The sequence below is a fragment of the Zonotrichia leucophrys genome, chromosome 3 (genome assembly GCF_028769735.1).
Source record: "Zonotrichia leucophrys gambelii isolate GWCS_2022_RI chromosome 3, RI_Zleu_2.0, whole genome shotgun sequence".
Classification (NCBI taxonomy): Eukaryota; Metazoa; Chordata; class Aves; order Passeriformes; family Passerellidae; genus Zonotrichia; species Zonotrichia leucophrys.
The window spans coordinates 84,018,726-84,044,094 of NC_088172.1; the positions used below are offsets into that span (position 1 = coordinate 84,018,726).

Genomic DNA, 25,369 nt, shown 5'->3' on the forward strand with positions numbered 1-25,369 from the left:
CTCTGTTAGGGGTGTTACAGTATTGTGCATGTGTGCTTACAGCACTAGCACTAGCAAGGTCATTGGTAAGCTCAGTTTTTTATTTGAGTGTGGCTTTACCTAAGCTAACAGGAGCACCCAGGAAAGCTCACAGCTGTAAGGACACCAACTATATTGCAGCTACATGGATATGACTCAACCAAGATTGAATGAGGAGACTTTTCTTATTCAGTCCAGAAAATACAGTTCTTTTCCCAAAAGGCCCTCCCTAATGTCTCTAATGGAAAAACATACTACATAATTATGTGACTCCTAATTAGCAAGAGCTGGATCTGAATTCTTGTTTAAGATATTCTGGCCTGCACAGTTCTAAACTGACAGCTTTAACTCAGTATCTTCAGTAAGGGTGTGACCGTGTGCTCTGTGCTTCTCAGTGGTTCAGATCACTGACTTTGCACTGTGATTCCCATCAATCCTGTCTCCTGGTGGCTCACACAGACAGCTTAGTCAGCTCCATGAAAGATTTCATTTTTTAAATGAAAAATTCAGATGAAGATTGCTGCTGTCTGCGATTCAACTGACTGTGAAAAATAGCAATGTCCTCTAATATTCATTGTGTGAATAGTGCTAGTGTACTGGAATGATAATCAAAGTAAAATCAATTGTAATTTTGGCTGCAAATAAGGTCTCTGTGATTAGATGATCTGAAGACACAGTTTGTGGTTTGTGAGACATCCAGAAGAAAGGAGGAAGCTTAGAAGACATACCACAAGGTGCAGGACCCCAATTTAAACCTTACTTGAAATGGAGTTTTTAGTCCTTTGTTTCTGAGGTGAAAGTCATGCTGGTCACACCCAGTGGGAAATGCTGACCCATTACCTAACCTCTGTAGTTTCACTTTAGACAGAATCACAGAATCTGGTGTCTCTTTGATCCCACCACAAGCTAATTTAGCATATTGTGCTGACAGAGAATAGCTAGCTTTGGTTTGGGTGGGCCTAAAGTTTGTGTCAGTGCTATTCAGTGCAGAACACAAAAGCACAGGGAGGCAAAGTGACTTGGCAGGCCAGAGGGGAATGCCTTCCAATGCTTTCCCAAGGCCAGTCCAGTGGAGAGACCACAAGGCTTCATGTGTTGCTTAAAATATTGAAATGCCTCCAACATTTCAGTGTCAAAATCAATAGCATTGTGATGAATTGGGACATTCATTTTCTTTCCCCTCCCCCCCTTCCCATATTTTTAATCTCTTTCTCTCTGCTGGTATACTAAATTTGTTTTGAGGTTTCAGACAAATTTGGGACATTTTAGCTTTTAATTTTAATTAGTAGACACAAGAGGACCTGACCCTTTTTATAATAACTGGAAGGGTTGAATAATCAAAGCCTGAGTAGTCAAGGTCAAAATATGTTTCTTAATGTACATCTTAGAGTTCTCTAATTCCAACTCTATACACCACAGATGTTAATCTACAAAATCTTCAGAACCCAAATATTTGGATTCTTTCTGTGAACAAATTAAACAAGACACAGTTTTTAAAATGGAAATTATTAATGTCACAGTTGCCTAACATTGCATGTAGTAGCAGTGCATCTGTGTTTAGGTCTGTTCCCATCAGCAATAATACTTAGGATAAAGCTGCTTCTGTCTTTAATACAGGATCTGTAATGTCACAGGAGGTTCAGTGTCTGCACCACAAGCACAATTACATAATGATGCATCACACACAGCATCTATTGCTGTGCATTTGTCAACAAGGACGAGAGGCACATGCTTAGAGGGATCAATGTTCCTGTTAGCACATTGCATCAGAGGGATGGGCAGCCACCCCCATGGAAATGGATCCAGGAGCAGGTAGCCTGGGCTTCTCAAGACATTGTTCTCATTCTTCCTGAAAGTAAGAACAAAATCATTTCTGCTTGGTTATGCTAATCTGTTTTCAAAGGTTGACACAATTTGTCAGAACAGGCTATTTCACCATTATAAAAATTCTCTGAACTCAGAGTGCTACTCCTGCAGCAATGGCTTTAGGAGAGAAAAGGGAGAAATTGGCCTACACACAGAGCTACAGAGCAGCTCCAGTTCATAGCAGTGCTTACAACACTACAACTGCTGCTCTTGGGGACCTAGGAGGAAGCTAACTAAATGTGCTTGTACATGCCTGAGCCAATTAACTAAACCATGGAAAGCCTGAAAGTAAGTACACAAGATCTTTTCCAGCCCTAATGATTCTATGATAATTACTCTACAAAGCTGCTTCCTATGTCTAACATTCAAAATAATTGCTTCAGCCAAATAATTCTTCAACTTTCTGGAAAGAACAGCCTAGAAGTAAGGTGCTTATATCAGAAAAGAATAAAAGGCAGGAAGAGATTGTAATTGAATAAAAATACTGAGTCCCCTAACAAGGAACAGTTCAAAAGAGGGCAGGGTGGGGCATTTAATTGCTAAATGTGCCACCAACCCCCATCAGGGTGAATGCTGAGTACTTGTCCCAAAAGTTCATCTTCAGTGGTGAGCTCACCAGACCCTCATCCTAAAGCCTGTTTCTTTCTCTGAAATTTCCTCCCCCTCCTCTGTCTCTGTTTGGAAACCTCCCGGAGCAGTGCCATGAGATCTAATGAGCACTATTAGCCAGCCCTCTGCTGCCTCGGTTCTTGGCTTGGTGTGCTCACACAGACTGGAATCAAAGCCTGCCCAAACCCATAAGCCACACTCTGGATGGAACATCTGAAGGCAGAACAGCCACCTACACTTTTTAATGTAGGGGTCACCACTGGCAGGGAAGCTGAGAGCTGTAGGAGGCAAGCTCTGCATCTGCCACAAATAAATCAGGAAATGACCATGAATTAAGACCCCCAGTGCTCCCATCCTTTGGGAAGCCTGGGAGAGCCAGTCCTGCAGATAGGAGAGACACTGCTGTGAGGAGGCAGCTCCAAAGGCTGCTTTTCATGGACTGCATGCAGCACTGACTGCAGGTTGTGTTTTGAACAGTACCCAGCAGTGTCTGTGTGACTGGGTTTGAGAGATTGTTCTTGAGCAGTTCTCTTCCACAGGGTATCTCACCTCAGTGAGCCAATCATCTGGTCCAGCTGCAGCCTCAGGCATTTACTTTGTAATTCACTCCCTCCAATAAAAAGATAAGAATTCATGTTTTATAAAGCTGGAAGAAAAGACTTTCTAGTACAGTGAAAAAATGTAGTGCATCCCTCTCATCTTGTCTACTCATCATTATAAATGCCACTTCTCTTTTTGATTTTGACACATACGCACTTACTGCCTTTTATTTCCACTTTTGTCTGAATGTTAAAGCAAATTTCAATTTTAAAATATCTTTCTAAGTCTTTCTTGTAGGGCTGTGACTCAGCTGAATAGAAGCACCTTCCAGCCTCTTTATTTTCTGTGTTTTAGGGTGCAGTCCTGAGAGATAAATAAGTGAGTTTTCTCATCATTTGAGGCTTAAGTGTGAGCCATTACTCAGCTAAATATCCAGATGGAATGTTGTCAGCAGAGTTCTTACCCAGCTCTGGGACAACAAGTGAGCAGGAAGAAAGACTGAGGACAGAGCAGCATCTCACTGGCCATTTAACTGAAACATTTATTGTAAAATACCTCAGTCACTGCTTGAGCAGAAGCTCATGATTCCACAGATCTTGGCCTGAGAAATTCCTACCTGGGCCAGCACAGCCCAGGAAGTGGTACCAATGCTAAGCCAATGCCACAGAAGCCCAAGCCTTCCTGGTTAATCTCTTTGATAGTCAGTTTATCAAACACCTGCTACCTGCCAGGGATCAGGGGGATGCAACATGATTAGTAACCTGCTGCATCACCAGAGAAAACTGAGGACAGCAACCAGTTTGACAGATCTTATATAACAAACAAGTGGGGTCCAAAAATCTCAGCACAGATGTAATAATCCTCTTATTTATATATCTCCTTTTGAAGGGGATGAAGGACTCTTAACATTTCAGTACTGGAAACTTCCCCTGGTGATGCAAGTTGGAAGAAAGAGAGTGTCCTGAAGGACTGAGTGGCTGAGCCTCTGGAGAACCACAGCAGGACAGGGAACACTGCCAGGCTGCACTGCCAGACAAAAAGGCACTGAGCAATCCAGGTGCAGCTGGTGCCTATGGGATGTTCTTTGAGAAATGTTCTCCAGCCTTCAACTGGAAGTTAGATGGCAACAGCACATTTCTCTCTAGCTGTGGCAGAGAGTTTCTGGAAGGATTTTGCATTTGGGATGTGTTCAGCAGAGATTTATCCTCTTAAGGAAACTGGGCTTTGCTCAAGGTCAAGATAGGATGGCCTGTGCAATTGTTTGTGGCAAATCCTTAAACTGCAAAGTACAAAAAACAGTGAGCAGCCCAAAGCCTTGTACAACCTGAAACATTCATTTTATCCCTTACATTAAACTTTAGTTTCTCTAGGTGTTCTTAAACTTGGTTTCAACCTAAAACAGGATCCTGGGCATGAAATAGCAATCCAAAAGTTAAATCACCGAGTGATTTTTAGTACCATGGGAATTTACTCAACTAAGAGCAGCACAGTTTAAATCAGACACCCAAGTTAAGTTTTTCTGACATTAATGTTAAATTCTGATACAGGAAAAATCCTGTTCTGTGTCCTATCTGAAAAATTCTAAATTATCAACTGTTAATACAAATTCCAACAGGATACCATGACTCACCCTACCTTTCCAATTAATCACCAGAAAATATTGTGTCCACAGCAATGTTTGTATTTCAAATTGTTCAAACAGCTCATGTAGGATAGTGGGGTGCACTTCATTATCTTTTCAGCTCTCTGGAAAATGTGCTGGAATACAAAGCCCTACCAGAGTGTGCCAGTTTGTTAAATTACATATCCAGGGAGATGGTACACTCATGAGATCTGGTCATCATAGCTTTGACCAGGTGGAGATAAATGCAGTGACACAAAGCACGAAGAGTTTTACTGTGGTTTGGCAGGACAGGAGAAAGAGTCACACTTTACTCTTCTGACCCCAATCCTGGACACTTTCAAGGGCAGGTGTAAAGCTGCCAAAGTGCAAATGCACTTAAGTGCCTACCCACTTAACCTGAGTGGGTTGCAGGTTCCAGGCTAGGCTGCACTTAGAGAGAGCCCAGTGGGAGGAAACAAGCTGGCTTTCTATCCCCATCCTTTTCTGATTTAATGATCCTTTAAGTGCCCTGTGTCCCCTTTCCCATCTCCCAAGATGTAGAAAGTTGGTTTGATTTCCCAGTGATTTGGTTTTGTTTGCCTCCAGCTCTGCAGCAATGCAGATGTGTTCCTCGCAAACGGAGACCCCACCTTTGATGTTTAATCACCAGCAGCCAGTGCACAAGGCAGGAAAGAGAGTAAGCAAATCCCAGTGCAGGGACTTCGCATAGAGAACATATCTTGTACATATGCATGAAAGTCAAGTCCTACTCCTTATGGAAACCCTTCCCCAAGAGCTCCTTTTTGATGGTATTTTTTTCCCCTTTTAACAGTTTTAGCCTTCTTAGCCTTCAATAGCAGATGATGCAGCAATTAGAAAAAATAAGTACGATTAACCACTAGCAAAATGTATTTTCTTTTCCTCCTGACTTGCAAACACCAAGGTGTTAAAAAAAAAAAAAAAAAACCAACTTTTGTAATACTAACTTCTGAGGTGGGTGCCATGCTTGTACTTCACCTTGTCACTGTAACACATACTTTTGGTACCAAGTAAGGGTTATTGCCCTAACCTGGAGACTTCCATGCAGTGCTGCTCTAAGTAAGGAATATTTTGCTCCTGCAGTTTTGATAATTTAGCTGCAGCTCTGGCCTGTCTTACTATGCAGCTCATTCCTGATTCATCTTCTCAGCTTACAAAATACCAGATAAAAATAGATTATTGTTCTATCTAAATTCCCATAATCCTTGTGCTCATTAAAAATAAAGTCATGTAACTGTTCTTAGTCAGGATTGCACTAATTAGTACAACTGGCACTTCTGACCTTGTGATTTCTACCCTTAATACACCCAGGTTGGCTGTGCTGCCTGCTTTAACATACCCAGGATATATAACACCTCCTTACACAACAAAGTGCTGCAGAGAGAAATGCAAACCAGAAAATAAAGGTCAGGAGCCTGTATGGAGTCTCTCCACATCCTTATCTTTTGGCTTCATTGAATACTTTTGTATTTATTTTCATATAACAAATTAGAAATTCACAAATAAAAATCAGGAGCCAAGATTTCATCAATCCTTTAAGAGACAGGGCAGCTCTGGTTCAGGTTAGCAGTTTGTTGGTTTCTGTAACAGCTCCTGGGATCTCAAAAATTTTGGGGAGATAGCAGAACAAGCTTATTAAACTTGACCACATTTGACTGTTTTGTTTTGTTTTAACTTTTGAAAGAAGGACAGATTAGTATGAAGGAAGCAACTTCCCTGTTCTCCCTTCACTTCACTGTTCAAAGGGAACAGCTTTATCTTTTTAGCCTTCACTATGCAATAAAATTAAATGTGGATATTTTTGTGTAGGAAATTAAAAACTGTTGGCAGCAAATTTTTGTTCTGCAGCTGCTGACTTATGTATTGTTTGATTTATATGTGTCACTGGAGTCAGGAAATTACTAATCCATTAATCAATCTAATCCTCTCACCATCAAGCTGTATGGATAAGTATTTAAATAAATTATACCGATAGGACAATCAATTCTCTGAATGTTGTAATAAAAAGCAGAAGGAACTTAAATATGCAGGTGATGGATCTACCACAATGAGAACAGAAATTTAAATAGTTCAGAGAAATGCTCAGCTGTGGTAGACTGACAGGGGATATAAAAGCAGGAAAGGTAGAGGGAAAAAGCTACATCAGGGTTTGGTGTTTTCTTTTAAACCTCTCATAACACAAGAGGAAAGGAAGAACCAATGCAAACTCAGAAGATTTATAAGGACTGAAACTTTTTCTGAAAAAAGTGCTCTTCTGACAGAGTTTCCAAGTGGCCTGCAGGACTCATTAACCTTCCCAAGCTCAAAAATCATCAGTTCAACAAAATAAAACCAAAAACTAAATGAACAAACCCTGACAGGAAGGAGGTAAACTGAAAGTAAAACAAAAGAGGGTTGTAAATTTCAGTGGGCCAGGATATAAACCAACTTCTAGTGGAAGGATTAGGAAGAAAATTCCTATATATAGCAAGGTTATTTGGTGCTTGTCCACTCCAGGGATCCTTACAATTTTCTCTGAGGCACTTGTCCTGACTATTCTGGGTGTGAGGATAATGGCTCAGACATATCTGGGGCCTGATTCTCTATGCAGCTCTCTATGCTCTCTATGCATCTGTGCTTATATAAGAAAGAAAGATATTTTAATAGTTACTCCAGAGATGCAAATTATTAATCTGAAAAATTAGCATTGTATTTATTGCTATTTCTTGCAGAATTGGGGTTTGTAAGCCTGGAGCAGAAAGCAGAAATGTTGCATTGAGAAGGTAAAAGCATAAAAAAAGAATTTGCCACCTAGCTGCTAATGAAATTCTAAGCTTCACAGAGGTTTGGGCCAAAGCCCATGAATTATTTAGCCTTGTTACCTGCATAATGTAGGTCACAACCTCCCTCTGTAATTAGGCTAAACAGTACCTACTTCTATTTCAGCTCTGTAATAAAACATTTAAGGCAACAGTTCTGATTTCAGGACTTGAAGGATGGGGAACTGAAAACATGCCCAAGCTGGGGCTTTCCCTCCCTTCCTCATCCTGAGCTCAGCTCGTTATATTCTGCATGGAAGTGCTGCCTCCTCAGACTTTTCTTTCCAACCTGGAGTCCATGACTGACAGCACCTGCTGAGTACTTGTACATAGCAAAGTGGTATTTTACTTAACCCTTGGATAAGCTAAGCAGGCAAGACTTCCTTCTTTCTCTAAAAATTTTGCAGATTAACTTTGTAGCTTTAATTGCCTCTGCCTGGGATCTTTTAGGGGTTGTGTTGGTACAGCTTCACTTCATGTGTGTAAGGCTTATTCAATGATTAATGCTAAAAATCAATCTTGACCTAGATCCTTCTCTCAGCAAACAAGAGACACTTGGGTAAGGGCCTCACAGGAGCAGGTGTCAGAGGCAACCTTTGGTGACTGTTCTCACCTACAGGTGCTTCTGCCCACTTAGCAAATCCTCAGCTGCCTGTTCTGAACTTTAGGGATCAGCTCTGGTACCAACATGGAACATCAAACTGCATCTTGTGAGTATTTCCCATGAGGTTTGGCTGAGTAAGAAAAACCAACAGTTACTGCCTTAAGTGACAGTGCAATCAAGACTTAATATTGGAATAAACAGAAGTGGGAGAAAATTTTTTTTTACAGAAATTTATCTAGTGCCACCTAAGCAACATTGCTTCAGCAAATATTACTGCAGGCCTGTGGCCAATTAAAGAGCTTAGTTTTAAGACTTTACTAAATGTTAAATATTATTCACATCTGCTTTTGTCATCAGCTTTGGATAAGGAATCTCCTGAAAAAGCAACCCCACCCACCTTACAGGATACAAGGTTCAGCTCTGAAGGCTTTTAAAATTGCTTGTCCACAAGGTCCTGTAAATTGCTTGGCCATGGTGTAACAGAGCAGAGCACTGCACATAAAATGTTCCGCTGGTTTTGCCAGCTGCAAGAGAGGATTTAGTCAGAGCAGCGGCAAAAAACAGAACAAAACCAAACCAAACCAAACCCAAAACCAAAAAGCAAACCAAACCATCAGTTCTGTTCTAACAGATTCTAAGTTTGGAATTTTCATTGCAGGAAAGTGGCTGTCTCATCCAGTGAAGGGAGCTTCTTCTCATCTCTTTTTGTCAGGCATCTCTCTGACATCTTGTGCCCTCAAGGCAGAAGTGCAGGACAGCCCCTATCTAACATTTCTGGGTTTCTCCCCTTCAAATCCTTGCTGATGAGGAAGACCCAGTGTGTCTGCCTAAGACAAGTGCAGAGAGAAGGGAATAGCAGAACAGTATCAGAACATCTTCAGTGTTGCCAAAAGCACAGGAGTAGAAAACCCAACAGTTTCACTTAAGGGGAAAACACTGACAGGCTCTTCTTTTCTGTCTTGCCTTGCCACTTTGAGTCAATATTCAATATATGGTCTCACTAATGTTGCAGAGGGACATCCTGCTACCCTCTGCTCCTACTTGGTCTATCTGCTCAAAGGGTCAAACCTTCCCTTTTATTTACTTCCATGTGTTTACAATAGAAATGCCACTGCAGCCCTCAGTTGCCAGAATTTCTCAACTCTTGTGTTTTCTGGTTGATTTCTCTTCCTGGAAGCCATCTGTTCCTAGTGGCTAGATGACCTTCCTTTTGCTCAGCATCAAACATACACTGCACTAGGTGACTCTGACCATTTAGCAACTTGCCCTCCTTAATAACAAATCAGTAATAAAAAGTGCGTTATTTAACAGAATTTATGAAAATATTGCACACAGTTGAACAAATCTGCAGAACTGTACTAGCTAAATGAAAAAATCTTCTCTTCAAAAGTAATTCAGTATAAATTGACCTTTTTGTTTTTCTTCATCAGGTTCTCAAGTGAGATTATAAAACACCAACTCTATTGTGGCAGATAATAATGAGCCACATTTGCCATCTGATTTAGTCTTGTAGTTCTATTGAGCAAGATCAGTGTTGCTTTTTCCCAAAGCCACACAGAAGAGCTCTACTGAGGTTACCTTATTATTTACACTTTGTATAGACCCAGAGTTTGATCTTATTGATCCCTTTCACAACATCCACTTTTTTGGAACTTCCAGTTTCCCAAGACAAACTTAAAAATCTGCATGCCACCTTTAATCCAGTACCTATCTGTTCTCAGCAGCCTTTAATACTTACACAATAACACCACTTACAACTAACTTGATGATTTATTTTAAAGTAAAAATACTGGCAGCCTTTTATCAGCTGTACCAGATCCCAGCACTAGGTGCTCTGAAATTCCTGATGCACCACTTCTCCAAGCTCATGGAGAAATCTTAGTCAAACCTGGCACAAAACCAGATTGACATTAGAAAGGACAATTGACCCAAAAGACTTCTTCCTTATTCCACAGAGAGCCCAAGGACATATAGGAAGTTTAAGTTAACAGATTTTAGCTACAGAAAGGTACTGACCAGAAAACCTCTTTTTTTCTCCCCCAGGAGACACCTTTTCTTTTCCTTTGAGATCAAAGTAACTGCAGCATGTAACACCTGAGCACCTCAGGGGCCTGGTTTGTTACCTGTAACCTTTCATTATTTTTCACAGGATGATTTTTTTTTTGTTAAATCAAGACAAAAACGTTTTTTTTGTAAACCAGAGTAGGCACTCAAGACATTCACATACCTTTTAAATTTGCTGTTTCTGCTGAAATTAGTGGTCTTTAAGAATGAAGAGCATCCTTTCAGAAAAGCTGATAGTTACAAGAACAGCAAAAATGACAATAGAGTCCTGAGAGATAAAAATTTATTTATCTGATCAGCATGTCATGATATGGTCACAACTCATACAGCTGACATTCTTATAGCCAAGAGGGATGTTTTTTCTTTTTAAAAATACATTTTTCTTTCCAGCAGGAAGGATTTTTTAAAAACAAACATTTCATACTAGGCAGGAATTAAAAACAATGGCTTTTTCAATATGACAACACGGCTGGTAAGCACTGGATACCCCACCAGTGTCTTAATATTCAGATTTCAAGTTTTCCCTCCCACTCCCCAGTTCCCCCCACCCCACACAGAAAAACACCACACAGAAAAACAAGACAAAACCCAGATGGGAAACAAAGAGGTAGACATCACTACAACTATGGCGCTGTTTGGAATTGTGCGAGATGTCTCACGGTGCTCCAAGAGTTCCTTTTCCCTTCACCAGACATTGCAGAACTGGGCCCCAGCACTGAACTCCAGAGGTGCCAGGGCTGCAGAACGGGTGGGGCTGTCCCACCCGGCATTGCTCTGCCCAGCTGGGGTTGCTTAAAATCAGATCCCTCTTTAAAACTATGGATCTCACCACGACAACAGCCTCTCCCCAGCAAGGCTAGAGCCACATCCTTCTAGGAGGCAAACCAGGCTCAAGGGGGCTCAGGTTCTGCTCTTGGCGTGCCCTCAGCTCTCAGAAACTGTAAGAAGACTCATGGCTACAGTGGCTTCCAGAGGAACTCTGCAGCTGGGCACTGGCACAGCTTCCAGCGGGTGCTGCAGTGAGTGAGGGCTGCAGAAGCTGCTGCCCCCTCTCTCCCCTCGTGCTCCACACTTGCCACCTCTGGCACTGAAACATTTGTCTCTGTGTCCTTCCTAATAAGCAATGTTATCTGTCACAAATTAACACTGCAGCTGTACAGTGAACCCAAGAGTTATTTTACTATTTGTTGTGTTTATGGTAAGCACAGTAAAAGTTGTGTATCCATTAGTTATAAGCACAATAAATACAACCATCAAAGAAAATCTTCTCATATATTAAGGATCAGAAGCACATGAAATAGTCTTGAAAAAAAATCAACTGTATTTTTGCCACAGCAAAAAAACCAAAACAAAGAACAAACAAACAAAAAAACCCCAAACAAACTAAAAACTCCCCACAACAACAAAACCCCAAAAAACCAAAACAAAACCCCAAAAAACCCCAAAACTCCCAAAACCAAACAAATAAAAACCAAACAAACAAAAAACCAAAACAAGAAAAAAACCAAACCGAACCAAAAAAAAAAAACCCCAGCCCAGGGAAAAGAAAGAGAAATGCTGCTTCTGGTATCTTTCTACATTTCTGAAAGACATCTTGGTTACTGGAAAGATTTTATAAAAAAATACCCAATGAAATAAATTCAGCAAAATAATTCCAAACATCACCAGCCCTTTGCAAAACCATTGACAGTCACTCCAGGTTTCCACATTTTACCACATGAAAAAAAAATGCAGGTAACAGAGAAGGGAAGGAGAAAACTGGAGGTGAAGATAACTGCTATAAAAAAACCCTTTTCATCATACAGTATGAACATCATGGTGGAGTAATTTTAAGTAACTAGCTCATTTTAATAGGACAGTTGTTCAGTGAATAATTACTTCATTATCTCATGATAAAATAAAAGGTCTAACTTTAAAATGCATAAAGTCCTTCCAATGATGACTTCTATCACAGCCAGGCAGTCTACAGCTCTTACAGAAAAAGCAGAGCTGCTCAGAAGCATTTCTAATGTATGCAGACATTTTGAACCAGAGTATGGTTTCCATTTTGCTCTTCCCATTTGTTTTTTAAAAGAAGTGTAAAAACTATCAAGTATGCAATTTTGCAAAATAACCCTTTATTTCATATGGCTCCATTATTTCCAAAAAATACAGAACCCCAGATGTATAACTATTTTGTGTGATTGTATCAGATCACCACAAAATCTTCAGCTGACTGTCAAGAGAATGCATCCAAGCCTGGGCTCGTGGTTTGGAAATCCCAGTTTTAGGTACCTTTGGTCCCAAAATTTACGTCAAGGCAAAGCGGAGCAGTTGAATCCTGTCACACACAGTGATCGGTATCTGTTATTATCTTGTACAAACAGGTGAGAAAAGTTAACAGCACTTTATGGCAGTGTCACACAAATAAAAGTTCTACCATCTGCAAGCCAAGTGAACAAGAACAGTACCACAGTGATCGCTTTATTTTTACTGCAAGAAGATGCACCTTATTTGTGACGCGGAGGGAGGAGGGAGAGGGAAGCTTTTCATTTTCCAGGAAATCAAGGTAAACTGAAATTTCACTTTTCAACATCTGGTGATAGCAACTTTAAAAAAGGAAAAAAACAAAAAGAAGAAGAAAAAGAAACACAACTGTGGCAAGATTCAACAGAACCACACGTGGAACCCAAGTGAGACTGAAATGACGGCGCACTCACCCCAGGGCACTGAGGAAACTGCTTGGTGTGGATGGACAGGTGCTCTTCACATCATGGGATTCACAGAGCAGCAAAGCTAAACCGTGAGGACTGACACAACTTCAACTCTAACAACTTCTTTATGAACAATTAAACATAGAAACGTGGAGATGTTTTGTGGGCAACCCTGGCAGAGAACCATCTTTATTTTTATTATCTGCAATGCACTCAGATTGCTCTGTTCTCACTTCTGTGTGCAACAGCTTTCAGTTGGAATTTTTTCTGTGAATTTTTCATTTTTGATAATTTTACACATTTTTCCATTATTTTTCCCCTAATATAAATTCAATGTGATATTAATTTGTGATCAGCTGTACAGTTCATTCATGTTTCTAGCAAAACACATTTTGAACTCTCCAGAGGAGGCAACCCATGGATGGTGCAGCAAAATGCCCAGAACTGCAGCCAAGTGCCAGAAGGTAGAACCAAACTGCAGCAGACAGAAATTTGTGTTTTACAGACTCACCTGCTAAGCTCCAGACAGTCTGGACCAGCACGGTATTTTTAGCACTGAATTTCCTACATACTGTATCCATTTTACATTCTTCCCTTCATAGCAAAACTTATTTTATCCAATTTATTATCTTTCATGAAGCAGCATCCAGGATCATGCTGGGAGGCTCCTCTGGTGTTGCTTTCCCACAGTTTCATTCTGGTGTCACCCACAACTTGGCTGTACAGAGCTGTGTGTCAGGCATTCTTCACAATTCCCAGTGCAGGCACAAGAGAAGCCTGGGACTGACACTGTTTCCACACCCTACTGAAACAACAACCAGTGCTTGGAAACAAACCTCTTGTAAGAGTAAGAACTACAGAGGAACAAAGTGAAAATGAACAGGACCAGATCAATCAAACGCTTGTCTGAAACATGACTGTGCAGTGCCCATTTCTTGAGGCAGCACGTGAACACTTGCTACTGACTGCAACCCACTGGGAAAATAAAAATACTGCATTTGACAAAACAAGATGCTCTTACATGGCGTTCACAGGGTCTATAAGGAACAATCTCCTGATGGGAGTAACTGCTGTGCATTCTGCTTATATAAACTTCCCTTTTTGCATCAGTCCAGTCTGTCCTAGCTCAAAATAAAATGAGCTGTACTCTGGGCATCTCTGTGGTTCTGATCAAACTACATGGGGGAGGACAGCAAGTGAGTAGCTTGCCACCTGCCTTTTGGAGTTGAAAGAGTCAGTCCCATGGGCAGCAGAAACAACCACTTACACACAGCAGTGCTGGGCTGCCCCAACACCCCCCTGTCAAATGGCAGATTAAATACATTCATTCCATCAGCTGAACTTCAGCAAGAACAACATGAAACAACAAAACTCCATGGACTCCCTTCCCTGTCATGGCACAGCTACCTCTTTTTAATGGTTACACCAGAATTCAGGTGCAGAGATGGTATTTATAAACAGCATCCTGCCTCAAACATGAAGCTATTGGCAACCACTGTACTTTTCCTCCAGCCTCCTGTGGAGTCAGGCAGGGAACACACACTTCAGGAGACCTCACTGTGGTGTCATTTTGCATCCATTCCCACTGAGCAACCACTGCTGCACGAGGAGGGGCAGGGATGGCGTATTTGACAAAGTATTTTTCCACAAAGCCAGGGGAAATTGGCACTGCCTCGTGTTTTGGTAGGCTCTTCGCCCCCCCCACAGAAAGAGAACACTGGCAAGGTTTTGTATTCTGCACACCACCTCCTGTGATTCATGTAGCAGCAGAGGGAGACAGAAGGGGAATCAATATTGCTAGCTCAGAGCCAAAACTACTGAGGGCTTACTTTGTTCTCAACAAAATTACTCTGTAGAAGGCAGCATGCCAACATCTGAAGTTCTGGCTACCCTGCCTGTATTTAGAGAGATTAGTTTTATTTTAGGAACCGTTCTCGCAAATCTGTGCATAATCACATAAACACAATGCCAACCAGACCTGCCAGAAGTAAGGCTGTGCATCACTGACATCCTTTCAAAAGGATCCTGCACTACACATCTGAAAGTGTCCTCTGTTCCCATCTGCCCTTCAGTTCAACCCCTCCTTATTCCAGTAAGATTTTAGTGGTGAGCTAATTAATACTGCCCTCCATGTAGTTATTCAGAATATTTACCATACTTATTTTTTCAGTAGTATCTTCCTACAGATTTATGATAGCAATTTTACCTATTTTTTTTCTTTTTATGAAACTAGTTTTTCTTCTATTTCTCCTTAGCAAAACATTAAGATGGTTGGCATTTAATTATTGAAACTCTCCCACAAGTATATTTAGCACTGTTGCAACTAGCAGGGAGAAAAAGGCCTCTATAAACCACTCCAAGGTCACCTTGGTTGGACTGCAGTATACAAAATACAAATGTGGCTAAAAATCACCAGCAGCACCAACAGACCTTCAGAAACAGCTAGAATTGCTCTGCCTTCCAATGTGTGACAAATAAAGCTTCCCTCTGTTCCCTACGTTTTATGTCTTTCCTTCACTGACTTTTCACCTTGGAAAGTGCATTTTCAAAACTGATGGTGAGGGTTTAGCTGCATTCTGAGCAAAAAGGGAATTGAACCGAGTGACTTTGTATTTTCCAAGTTTCCCTATAACACGAGACACTGGTAGCACATGGAACTTGGAGAGCTGATGGCAAGACCACAGCAAGGATGGGCTGATTCATCCCACGTGGACAGCTTTTAATCACACTGTGATGCTGCAATGCTTGTGTGAGGACCAGGGCCTCAGAGGACAGACCTGACACCAGATCTTATTTGGGTGTTGGGCTCAGATCGATGTGTCTGCTACAACAACTGCTGACTGCGTAGCCACAAGGACACCTCCACAGCTCTGCTGAGGATTCTGACTCCAGCACAATGAGCTGCAGTAAAGTACACGTTGTGCAAATGAGGAATCTCTACCACACCAATGCTGTACACACTACTGAAGAGACAAGTTGCTGAATTTTCTGAGCTCTAACTACAATGCCAAGAAATACTTGTGGTGACAAAGCTTTCTTGTCACAGACATTCTTCTACGGTGGTTGTACGATTGCACCTTTTGTCCAAATGCTGAATTTGCTTAAGTGTGGGTGAGAGTATACATTTTTAAAAATACAGACAATTCTTAAAATAATACATCATCAGGTCACTATGTTACTGATCTTCACTTTTAGTGGAGTTTAAAATTCCCCCAAAGAGAGGTAAAAGTCCATCCAGTATTTTCCTTTACTCTTGAATATTCACATTTGCACATACAACATGATACTCATTTGCAAGAGCCTGGATTCCCATTGTGTCCTCAGGTCCCATTCCACTTTTAAAATAGGCAATGGTACAAATACTGAAAGAGGCAGTACCACATCCCTCCTGACAAAAATGCAAAAGATTGTATGGCAACCAGCCACAGGTTACTGAGGGTCATCTCCCGAGAAATCGCTTTTGTCTGACCCTGGGGTGGTGGAAAAGCTCCTGCAAGAGAAAAGAAAACACATTTAATGCTTTGCCCAGGGATGACAGCCTTAATGCACTTTATAGCTTCTCTACTGCTTGTCCCAGCAATGGTGCCCACACACAATTAACTGGGTACTGCTCTATGCTCTAATGCTGTCAAATTTATGAAAGATTCTCCAGAAGCCTTCAAGAAAATAAAAATCCCCAAACCAAAACACAATCCCTTAATTAATAAGAGTAATTTTGATTTCCTTATAAACTTTAAGCATAAACTTGAAAGCTTTCCTTAGAAGCTGCTATCACTGTACTCAACCTTTGCAGAGAGATCCAACTGTCAACTAAATTTTGTGTTATTTTTGAAGTTCTATTAGTACCTCCATGATCAAATTGAATGGATTCCATATTAAACTCTAAAGCTGTTTGGTGGCGATACTGAATACTGTGAAAAAGCAACACACATATGTTCTTGAGGTTCCTCTTGAAAATGTAAATACACACACAACACCCCTTCTTTAAAGAACAGTTCCCACATAGTGTTTGAACACTCAGTCATACTGACTAAGGAAATATTATCATTGGCATGGAGCTTTCCAGAAATTCTTTGCTGAAATCCTTGCTTAGATGGGAAAGACTCGAAGAGATTCATCTGACAATAAAATTTGGTTTTTTCATACTTTGACTTTTTCTCACTTGCAACACTAAATTAAATGTGCCTGAATACATCAGAGTTTTATGACTGCAAGCAAACTTTCTGCATATATTTACATCAGCATATTAAATCATCTGTGTTACACTGTACTGAGATGCACAAAGACTTGATGACACAAAGCACTTTTATTGCTGTTAATCCCGAACAGGGGATAGAAAACTCTGAATTACACCAGAGAAGATAATGTACTTGATGCAGCATTATGGAGTCTCAACTTCTCTCAGAAGAAAATGAAATTAATGATTCAAAGAGTAAAGATGTAGCAATGTCAATTTTTAATCTTGGGAACCACACAATTTGGGCAATTAGATACCATCAGCAGCTTATCTCTGTGCTTCACATTTGCAATCACTGGAAGAACTGCAATCAAGCATTTGAGACAAAGCTTTTCTTCCTGCATGAATGCTCTTAATTAAAAAAAAAAAAAAGCAAACAAGGAAAAAGCCTAAAAGCATCCTTGATGAGCCCCATCCACCTCTCCCTGGCAGGTATTTCACACTTGGGCAGATCTGCTACATCATTATTCCCCAGTAACTCACAGCTAAGCTTCTATCTGGCCACTCTAGGCTAGATTTGTTCTTCCATGGCCCATTTGTTTTTCTGTACCAACACTGACCTCTGCTTTAAATACCTTTTCTTTTTCCCTGGTAGGTAGGGAGAGCTGTCCCCCCTCTCCCTCCCAAGGCAGCTCTGCCCCTTCCCTTTCCCAGCTGAGACAAGCCAAGTACTTTTAGCTGTCCTTCACAGAAACAACTCCACCTTCCCTTAATCTCAGCTCTGATTAGCTGTCCCTCTTCCCAGTTCCATTTATATTCCTTGACAGGGAGAATGGACAGTATGCAGACTTCCAGATGAGGTTTCTGATCTGGCACAACAAGGAGTGTTGCATAGCATTAGGGAAGCCATTCCTTACTCTTTTCATCACCTCACACCACTTGGCTTCTGAGCACAGGCAAGGAGCAGCACAATGATTTCAGTACATCATCACTCTTTTCCAACTGCTCCTAGTTTATGGTTGGAGTTTTTTCCTTAATTGGTCCCCAAGGGTTTTTGTCCTGCTAAATGAAATCTCACTTGTGTTACTGCAGGGTTCAAGGTTGTCTTGCTGAAGAGTTCAGAGAAATCAAGAACTTGCCAATACAAGTTTTCCACTAACTGCCTAAAACAGGAGTCTGTTACCTGCAGCTATTAACTTGAAATGGTTCTAATTTTATAAATGAAATGTGCAAAATGCACCTGTAAATAATTATGGGATTAGCTTAATGTCAAATTGTAGGCATACTTTTTCTTTTGGTTTGGATTTTCAGAGGTCTAATATTACAGATTATTTAAGTTCTTGACACTTAAGAGTACAGCAAAATGGAGAAAGGTGCTCTGGGCTTTGTTTCTTTCTCTTCCCCAAATAAAAGTAAGCCAAGAAATGAATTCTTGGCTTAGTCAATGCAACCTTTTAAAGTTTCACAGAGCACTAAATGTTACTCCAGCTTTTTGAAGTAAGCTTTATTAAGAGAGAGTAGTTCCCAAGTAGTGTGTATTGTAGAATAATATAATGATAACAATAATAATGATTGATTCGAACAGAAACAGCCCTAAGTCTTAAAACCACCCCCTCCTGTGACCATGTGCCAGGTGAGTACAAAGCTGGCTCTTGAGCAGCCTCAGGGACTCCTCTCAGAGTCAACCTCAGGACTTTTCCAAGGGGTTCCCAAAAACTGCAGCAGCACTTTTTCAATAGGCCAACTAAAGCAATGCAAGCAAGTTCTCAAAAAGTATAAATGGCAGTAACTCTAAATTATACTAATTTATGCCTAATAAGGTCCTATGTCACAGCATTTACATTTAAAACATGTCTTTATTAATTCATACTGATTGCACTGGCAAATTATTACCAATTATGCTATTTTGGTAGTGCATTTTAATGAATAAACCTGATTATATTAATTATACTCTCAGAAATTCTGGACTAGTTAGATTTTCTAGGTATGACTTATTGAAATAGCATAAAATAATGTCACAAAACAAAGAATTCTTTACAATGTATTTGCTACATGTGTATTTTAAAATATATTCACAAAGTTATTTGTCTAATAAAGTCCAATATATACATTTGGATGTGATTTATATAGCACAGTCTGAACTCTGCCATCAATGGTGGCTGAGTGACAGCAACATTTCATAAAACAGAATACAACTGTGGGTTGTTAAAGAATTCTATTACTCTCTTTAAGCATTTGGATTGATAAATTAGGTACTCAAAACTAAATTAAAGCAGACTTTGCAATAAATCACCTCACAGAAGAAGCATCTTCATTTAACACAGTCACCCAGGAATACTAAACTCAGCTGATTTGAGACACTGAACACTTCTCATCAACAACTGTGATGCACAGGGCTGCAGATCACAGCTCCAGAAAGTGAGCCATGTAATTCTCACAGGCCCTTCCAATCATGCTTCAATCATGGAGCTTTGCCATGAAGTCCCAGAGCAGCACATTTCACAGCTGAGCTGTGTGTTACTTTTTTGACAGCTCCCAAATGCTACCCTACTTCTAATGTTGCCCAGGTAATTTACCTTTCCTAGATAATTCTTTAATCATACTTTTTGCCACATAAAAAGCAGTAATAAATAGCAATAATTGTATCACACATGCAAAGGAATTACACATTCCTGAACCATTCTGAGATCCTTGTAAGGAAAGCCATTAGCAAAGCACAGTTCTCTCTGCTAGGTATCATCCTACCTGTTTCATAGAAATGTGTCAAGAGGTTCTCCTTTTCAATGAATCGTTGATACAGCCAGTTTGTGAGAGCTTCAGGCTCTAAAGGTACATCCTTCACTGGAAAAATCCTATCAAAGAAACAAACACAAATTAAACCTAGCAAATGTATTCTGCATGTGGAGAACAAAACTCTTCTGCCCCAGCCCACCACAAACCAGAGAGAACAAGACTTTTGTATAAATCTAGCTGCATGATTTGCACTCTCTCCAACTCACAGATCACAGAGGCATGAAGGGTACAAGAGTGGGAAACTCCAGGCTGCCATCCAGAACCACACAGAAGACACTGGCATCAGTCTCCACCAAATGCTGCACTACAGCTTTTGATAAAAACTACTAAGGCACTGGTTTGTTCTTTTTTTTAATAGAATACCACCACACTATATTACTATTCCCTAAGAAGAATACAAACCAAGAGGAATGAAAGAAATAAAAAAATGAGAAAGTTAATTCACAGCTTTGAAGAAACAATTGAGCAGGCAGAAGCCACATAATGACATCACTAAGCACCAACAGCTCTGCCACATCCCAGAAAACAAGCTCTCTGTGCTTTTCAAAGGATGCTGGCAGCTTTCTCTGGAATTTACAAGGCACATTTTACACTGAAAACTGACCCTGTACTCAAATATTGCTGCTCTGTTTTAAAAACACCAATGGGAGAATTGTTAGTGTTTTGGTACTTCTATGCTGAATATTAGGTAGCTTAGAAAAACAGACATCCAGAGCAGAATTCACTGGGGTACACACACCCTGAAACTCCCAAATTACCCACCACACCTCACTGGATTATTTCAAAATAGAATTTCCAATCTCACAGTAAGTGTGAAACCTCCTCAGCAGACCCTCAGTGCCTTTTGATATATACAAGAACTTACACTTCCATAGTGTTGTACTGGCAGGCCAAGGCAGGAGAGATTTGTGTGTCAGGCTAACCTGGAAAATTCACACTCTGAAATGCAAGGCCTTTACTGTAGGTTTCTCTTTCCACTGAGCTTCTCATTTACACCATGCTTCTATTTTCATTAGTGAATTTCCATTTCATTTTCAACACAGTCTTTCTCAACTGATCATACTGCAAAGAATTGGAAGTAACACCACAATCATCTGGGAAGTCTCTGGACACATACAGGAATTTCAGAATAAGAAAATAAGGCACTTCTGAAGAATGCTTTGTTGCTGTTATAATTTCAACATCTTTGCCAGCTTTGTTCATTTGTCATCTGTCCTTCCTCCTTTCAGTCTGATGCATGGAAAAATAAGCTGGAAATGGAGGAGTCAAGCAGCAAGCATTGCTCTAAGGAGTGAATTACAAACCACAGTGCTTTGGCATACAAAGACAACTTCAATATAAGGAGATGAACGGCTTTATTTACACACCATGGTATCACCATGAATTCAGCTATCTCTGTAGCCTTTGGAGTAACTCTACCTACACCCTCCTGGCACTGTGGAGCTCTCTATGCTCCAGTAAAGCCAGTCTTGGTAACCAGAAATTAGCAACTGTTATCTCAGATAAAACAGAGTTTGAAGGAAAGTCTTTGCCCAAAGACAAATGTTATGAAATGGCGCTTCAGTAATCAGCTCAAGTTTTCAGTCTGCATATTAGGAACAAAGACAAACAAAGAACTATTTTATCTTGAAGCCCAGATGCTGTACAGCAGGTTAAAATTAAACCACCTAGCAGCAAGTAAAAAACACACCCACAGAGTAAGAACTATTTTGTTGAGGGCAGAACACTAAGAAAGACTTACTCTGTGTCCCCAAACACAACTGGCCTGCCAAGCACTATTTTTATTCTCTTCTGCCAAGCTGCTGTGAAGAGATAAAAGGCTCAGCAACTGAATGTTGTGTTTCAGAGAGCATTTTTGAAGGACAGATGCTTGCTTACACAGGTTTTAAGAGGGCTCACAACTAAGAGAACGTGTGTTGCCTCAGGACAGAAGTGCAGGGTTACCTGGCTTCACATGCAGTCTCCATTGTAGACTGTAAGATATTCTTCATCTCTGCCTTCACTTCTCCCTGACCTAATGGGAAACAACTCTGTTTTGTCAAGAACATTCCTCCTAATCTGGAAACATCACAGGATCTTGCAAGATACCTGCTAAAACAATTTCTGAGCTGGCACTTTAATGGAGCAGTGCAGTAGCACAGGTGATAGCAGCTCTGTGAGAGACTAATGGAAGCACTGCACACCAATTCCCTGCTTGAATCCATCCAGGCTCTTGTGTGGATCAATAATGCTGCCAGAATGCTTCAATCTCTGGAGATAAACTCTGCTGCTCTGAAGTCTGAGAAGCAGCCACTGCTACACCCAGACTGAACAAACATGAACAGACTGAAAAACAACTGGTTTTCCAGTAATGCTACACTGGCTGCCACACTCAGCAATGGTAAGTGCTGGTGTATTTAGAAGCATTTTCAAATGTATTTTTAGATTATCCAGAGTTATTTTTACCAGCAGAACATTCTTACTAATGACTGATCTAAATTAGAGATTAAATATTTAAAAAAAATCCTCAAACTCTGGAAAGAAGCCCTTTCTGTACTTGATAAGGCAAAGTTAAACCCTCCTATATTTAAACTAAACATACTGCTAATGCCATGGTTCTCTGCCCATCAGATGGCTCAGCTGGCATCTGTGTTTTACAAGAACACTCTCTTGAAGGAGACTGGGTTCAGGAAGGTGAGTGAGCAAGTCTACTGTTACAGAACTCCCCACACAGGCAATCCAAAAGAACAGCAGAGAGCCACTGCTCTGACAGGAGCAGGGTCATCCCCACCGCTGCATGCTGGCATCTGCCAGGTCCAGTGTTAAAAGATGGAGAAGAAAATTCCTTATTTTCAGTGAGACAGGGAAACAGGTGTCCATGTGGTCAGGCATGAGCATCAGCTTGGCTCTACCCCACCTTTGGGTGTGCAGGATCAGGAATGCCATTGGAAGCAAACAGCTTGCTTATCTCCTCAGGGGAATAAAATTTCATTGCACAGAACTGCCAAGGCAAGGAATAACATCAACATGTAACATCTGGAGCTCCTGGAGTCTCTGGGGCACTTGGATCTTTCTAGCTTTTGGACAAAACCAACTTCACATTCATTAAAATAAGAGCATCTTTATTCCTAGTGTGGGCAAACAAGGAATTTAATAGGACTGGATAAGAAGTTGACCAGAAAATTCAAGCAGAATGGAAATACCTTTTTTTGCTCCTCATCACAGGAACAGCTGATTTTCTGTCCCCAGGAAAAGTGGGGAAGGGGCTAAAAGCAGTGGCAGCATAGGCTGCACCCTGGGAAGTGAAAAGTGGTGGTGGAAATAAAGACACATTTCAATGGGAATCTGCTTCATTACTTCTTCCAGTAATGAAGCACCACCCTGCAGCTGGAGGTGGCAGCAGCTGCAGGGACAGTCTGGGTACCTGACTGAGGGATGGCCACTTCTTAAACTGCTACACACATTTGTGTCCATGTCCCAAACCAGATTCTATTACAATAAATGACAGCCCAAGGGAAAAAAAAAGGATTTTAAAAACAAGGAGATCTAACTGCCAAAGACGTGCTGGCATATGTGAGAATTGTGGAGAATTAGCTACTGATAGGCTGTTTCTCAGAAGACACCAAAGGATTTTCAGAAATATTTAGAAACATTTCTCTATTTTAAGTTGTCCTTAATGGAGAAACAACCTCTGTATTTAAATTCTGAAATTCATAGCTACCACTTTAACTACTAACTGCCTTTTATCACCTGTCCTACCCTGAACTGAAGTCCTGTATTACTTGCTACTCCATATAAGTCATGATAATATTTGCTGCTTCAATGGCTCTAAATAAAGCCAGGACACTGGAGGCTGTTGGTAGATGTCAGGCATGACCAAAAATAAGTCACTTGCGTAAAAAAGCGCATTAAAATACACTGCCAAACGGGATGCCCTTCTGCAACATTCATTCAGCAATCACAATGCACTTCATCTTATTTATAGCTCGGAGCCTGGCTTATTTCAATAGCTCTGTATCAATGCAGACACAAAAATAGAACTTGCTCAGCAGCTGACAGCTTGTTTCAGCAGGGGCACAGCACAAAGGCTGGCAGGGGAGGAAAGGGGACAGAGCTGGAGCAGCGTGTGTGACACCGCCATGCACGGCCAGCCCTGCGTCACAGCTGACTCAGGCTGGCTCTGACGTCAGGGCTGCTGCACACAGCCACTGTCACACAGCCCAGACGTGGCATGGGAGCAGCCAAGGGCACCACCCTGCAGGATGCAGGAAACCAAGGCAAAAACCAGCCCCACACCATCCCTGGCTGAGGGGATGCTGAGCACCGAGCCAGCTTCACAGCCTGGGGGTTTATATTTGCAGGTCTCAGGTTCTGCCAACAGAACTGCAGCACACAAGAAATCATTGCTGGAGAAAGCTGGTGTTCAGCTAAGAAACACCAAACCAATCAAACTAAACAAGTGCCTGGTGTGAAATGAAAAGAAACAAACCCCAGACTCGACTCATGGCACAGAAATGGTGGGAGCTGAGAAGGGCAGCCAGTCCATGGCCTTGCTATATGGACACCAAAGCACTCAGCTTATTTCTGCTGAGAGCAATTGCAGTGAGTCTGGATTTACAGGCAACACACAGCACACAATGAGCCAAGCATAAACCTAAACTCTGTGAGAAGAACAAGCAAACCTTTCCAACAGACTCATGACAAGGCAGGTCTTACAGTGAAGCCTCTAGTTTGACAGGCTTTGCACCAGATGGACTGACATCTCCCACAAAAATCCCAGTGCCATTTGGCCTGGAGGAAGTTCATTAGATATTTTCTTGAGTATTATATTTTACAGAGCAAACTGAGTTTTGCAGCACTTTCCAGTAAGTTATGAGGAAAGTCAGTCAGGATCAAAAAGCTGTTCAATAGATGGGTAAAGTTCTCACACCTGGTGTTGTTAGATCCAAAGTGGTAACTCTTCTTTTTTCTAGGGAGGTTCCTTTTGACATTCTGAGGAAAACCAGGCCACAGCTTAGCCTAATTATGAACTTCTGAAAATTGTGTCATTTGTACTGAAAATTGAAGTTTGAAAAGCAAGGTTCAACTCATTATCAAAACTGAGATTTCAAAAAAAAAAAGATTACTGGATTAAACCAAGCCTTCTCTGCCATTTCCACCAGCCAGAAAAGCACCTAAAAATTATAACATAAGGCTCCTTGCTGTGTTCTCTTCTGTTGCTCCCTGAGCAGGATGAAAAAGAAATAATCCTGCAGCAAGGGCCCAGGCTATGAGAAAAGGCAACCACCAGATTTTACAGTCTGTAAAGCAGAAAGAGACAGGTGATGATCCAGGGGCACAGCAGAAGGGGCTGACTGAGCCACCAGAACAAAAGCAGCTCCGCAGTCTCTTCTGCTCCAGTTTGAGTGGCACAGAAAAGGCTCCTTTTTTCCCCGCTGCTGTCAGACATCAATACCTCGCTCTGGACTACTCTAAAAGGGAATAAGCATGTTTAAATCCTGATTCTCCTTCCATACAGTACAGATGGCATTTGGACAAAACTATTCTTCACTTATTCCAAAGGGGTGCTTTTTTCCCCGCTATAAC

At 41.1% G+C, this 25,369-nt stretch overlaps 1 protein-coding gene across 1 annotated transcript in view; it reads right to left on the bottom strand.

The window, feature by feature from the left end:
• Positions 1–10,407: 10,407 nt before the first annotated feature.
• LPGAT1 (lysophosphatidylglycerol acyltransferase 1) overlaps positions 10,408–25,369 on the bottom strand; it is a 60,865-nt gene continuing 45,903 nt past the window's right edge. The window contains exons 8-9 of the mRNA XM_064709071.1: positions 19,757–19,863; positions 10,408–16,324 (exon numbers count right to left, since the gene is read on the bottom strand). Of these exons, the coding sequence (XP_064565141.1) occupies positions 16,173–16,324; positions 19,757–19,863 (259 nt within the window). The 3' untranslated portion in view covers positions 10,408–16,172. The remainder of the gene's footprint in view (positions 16,325–19,756; positions 19,864–25,369) is intronic.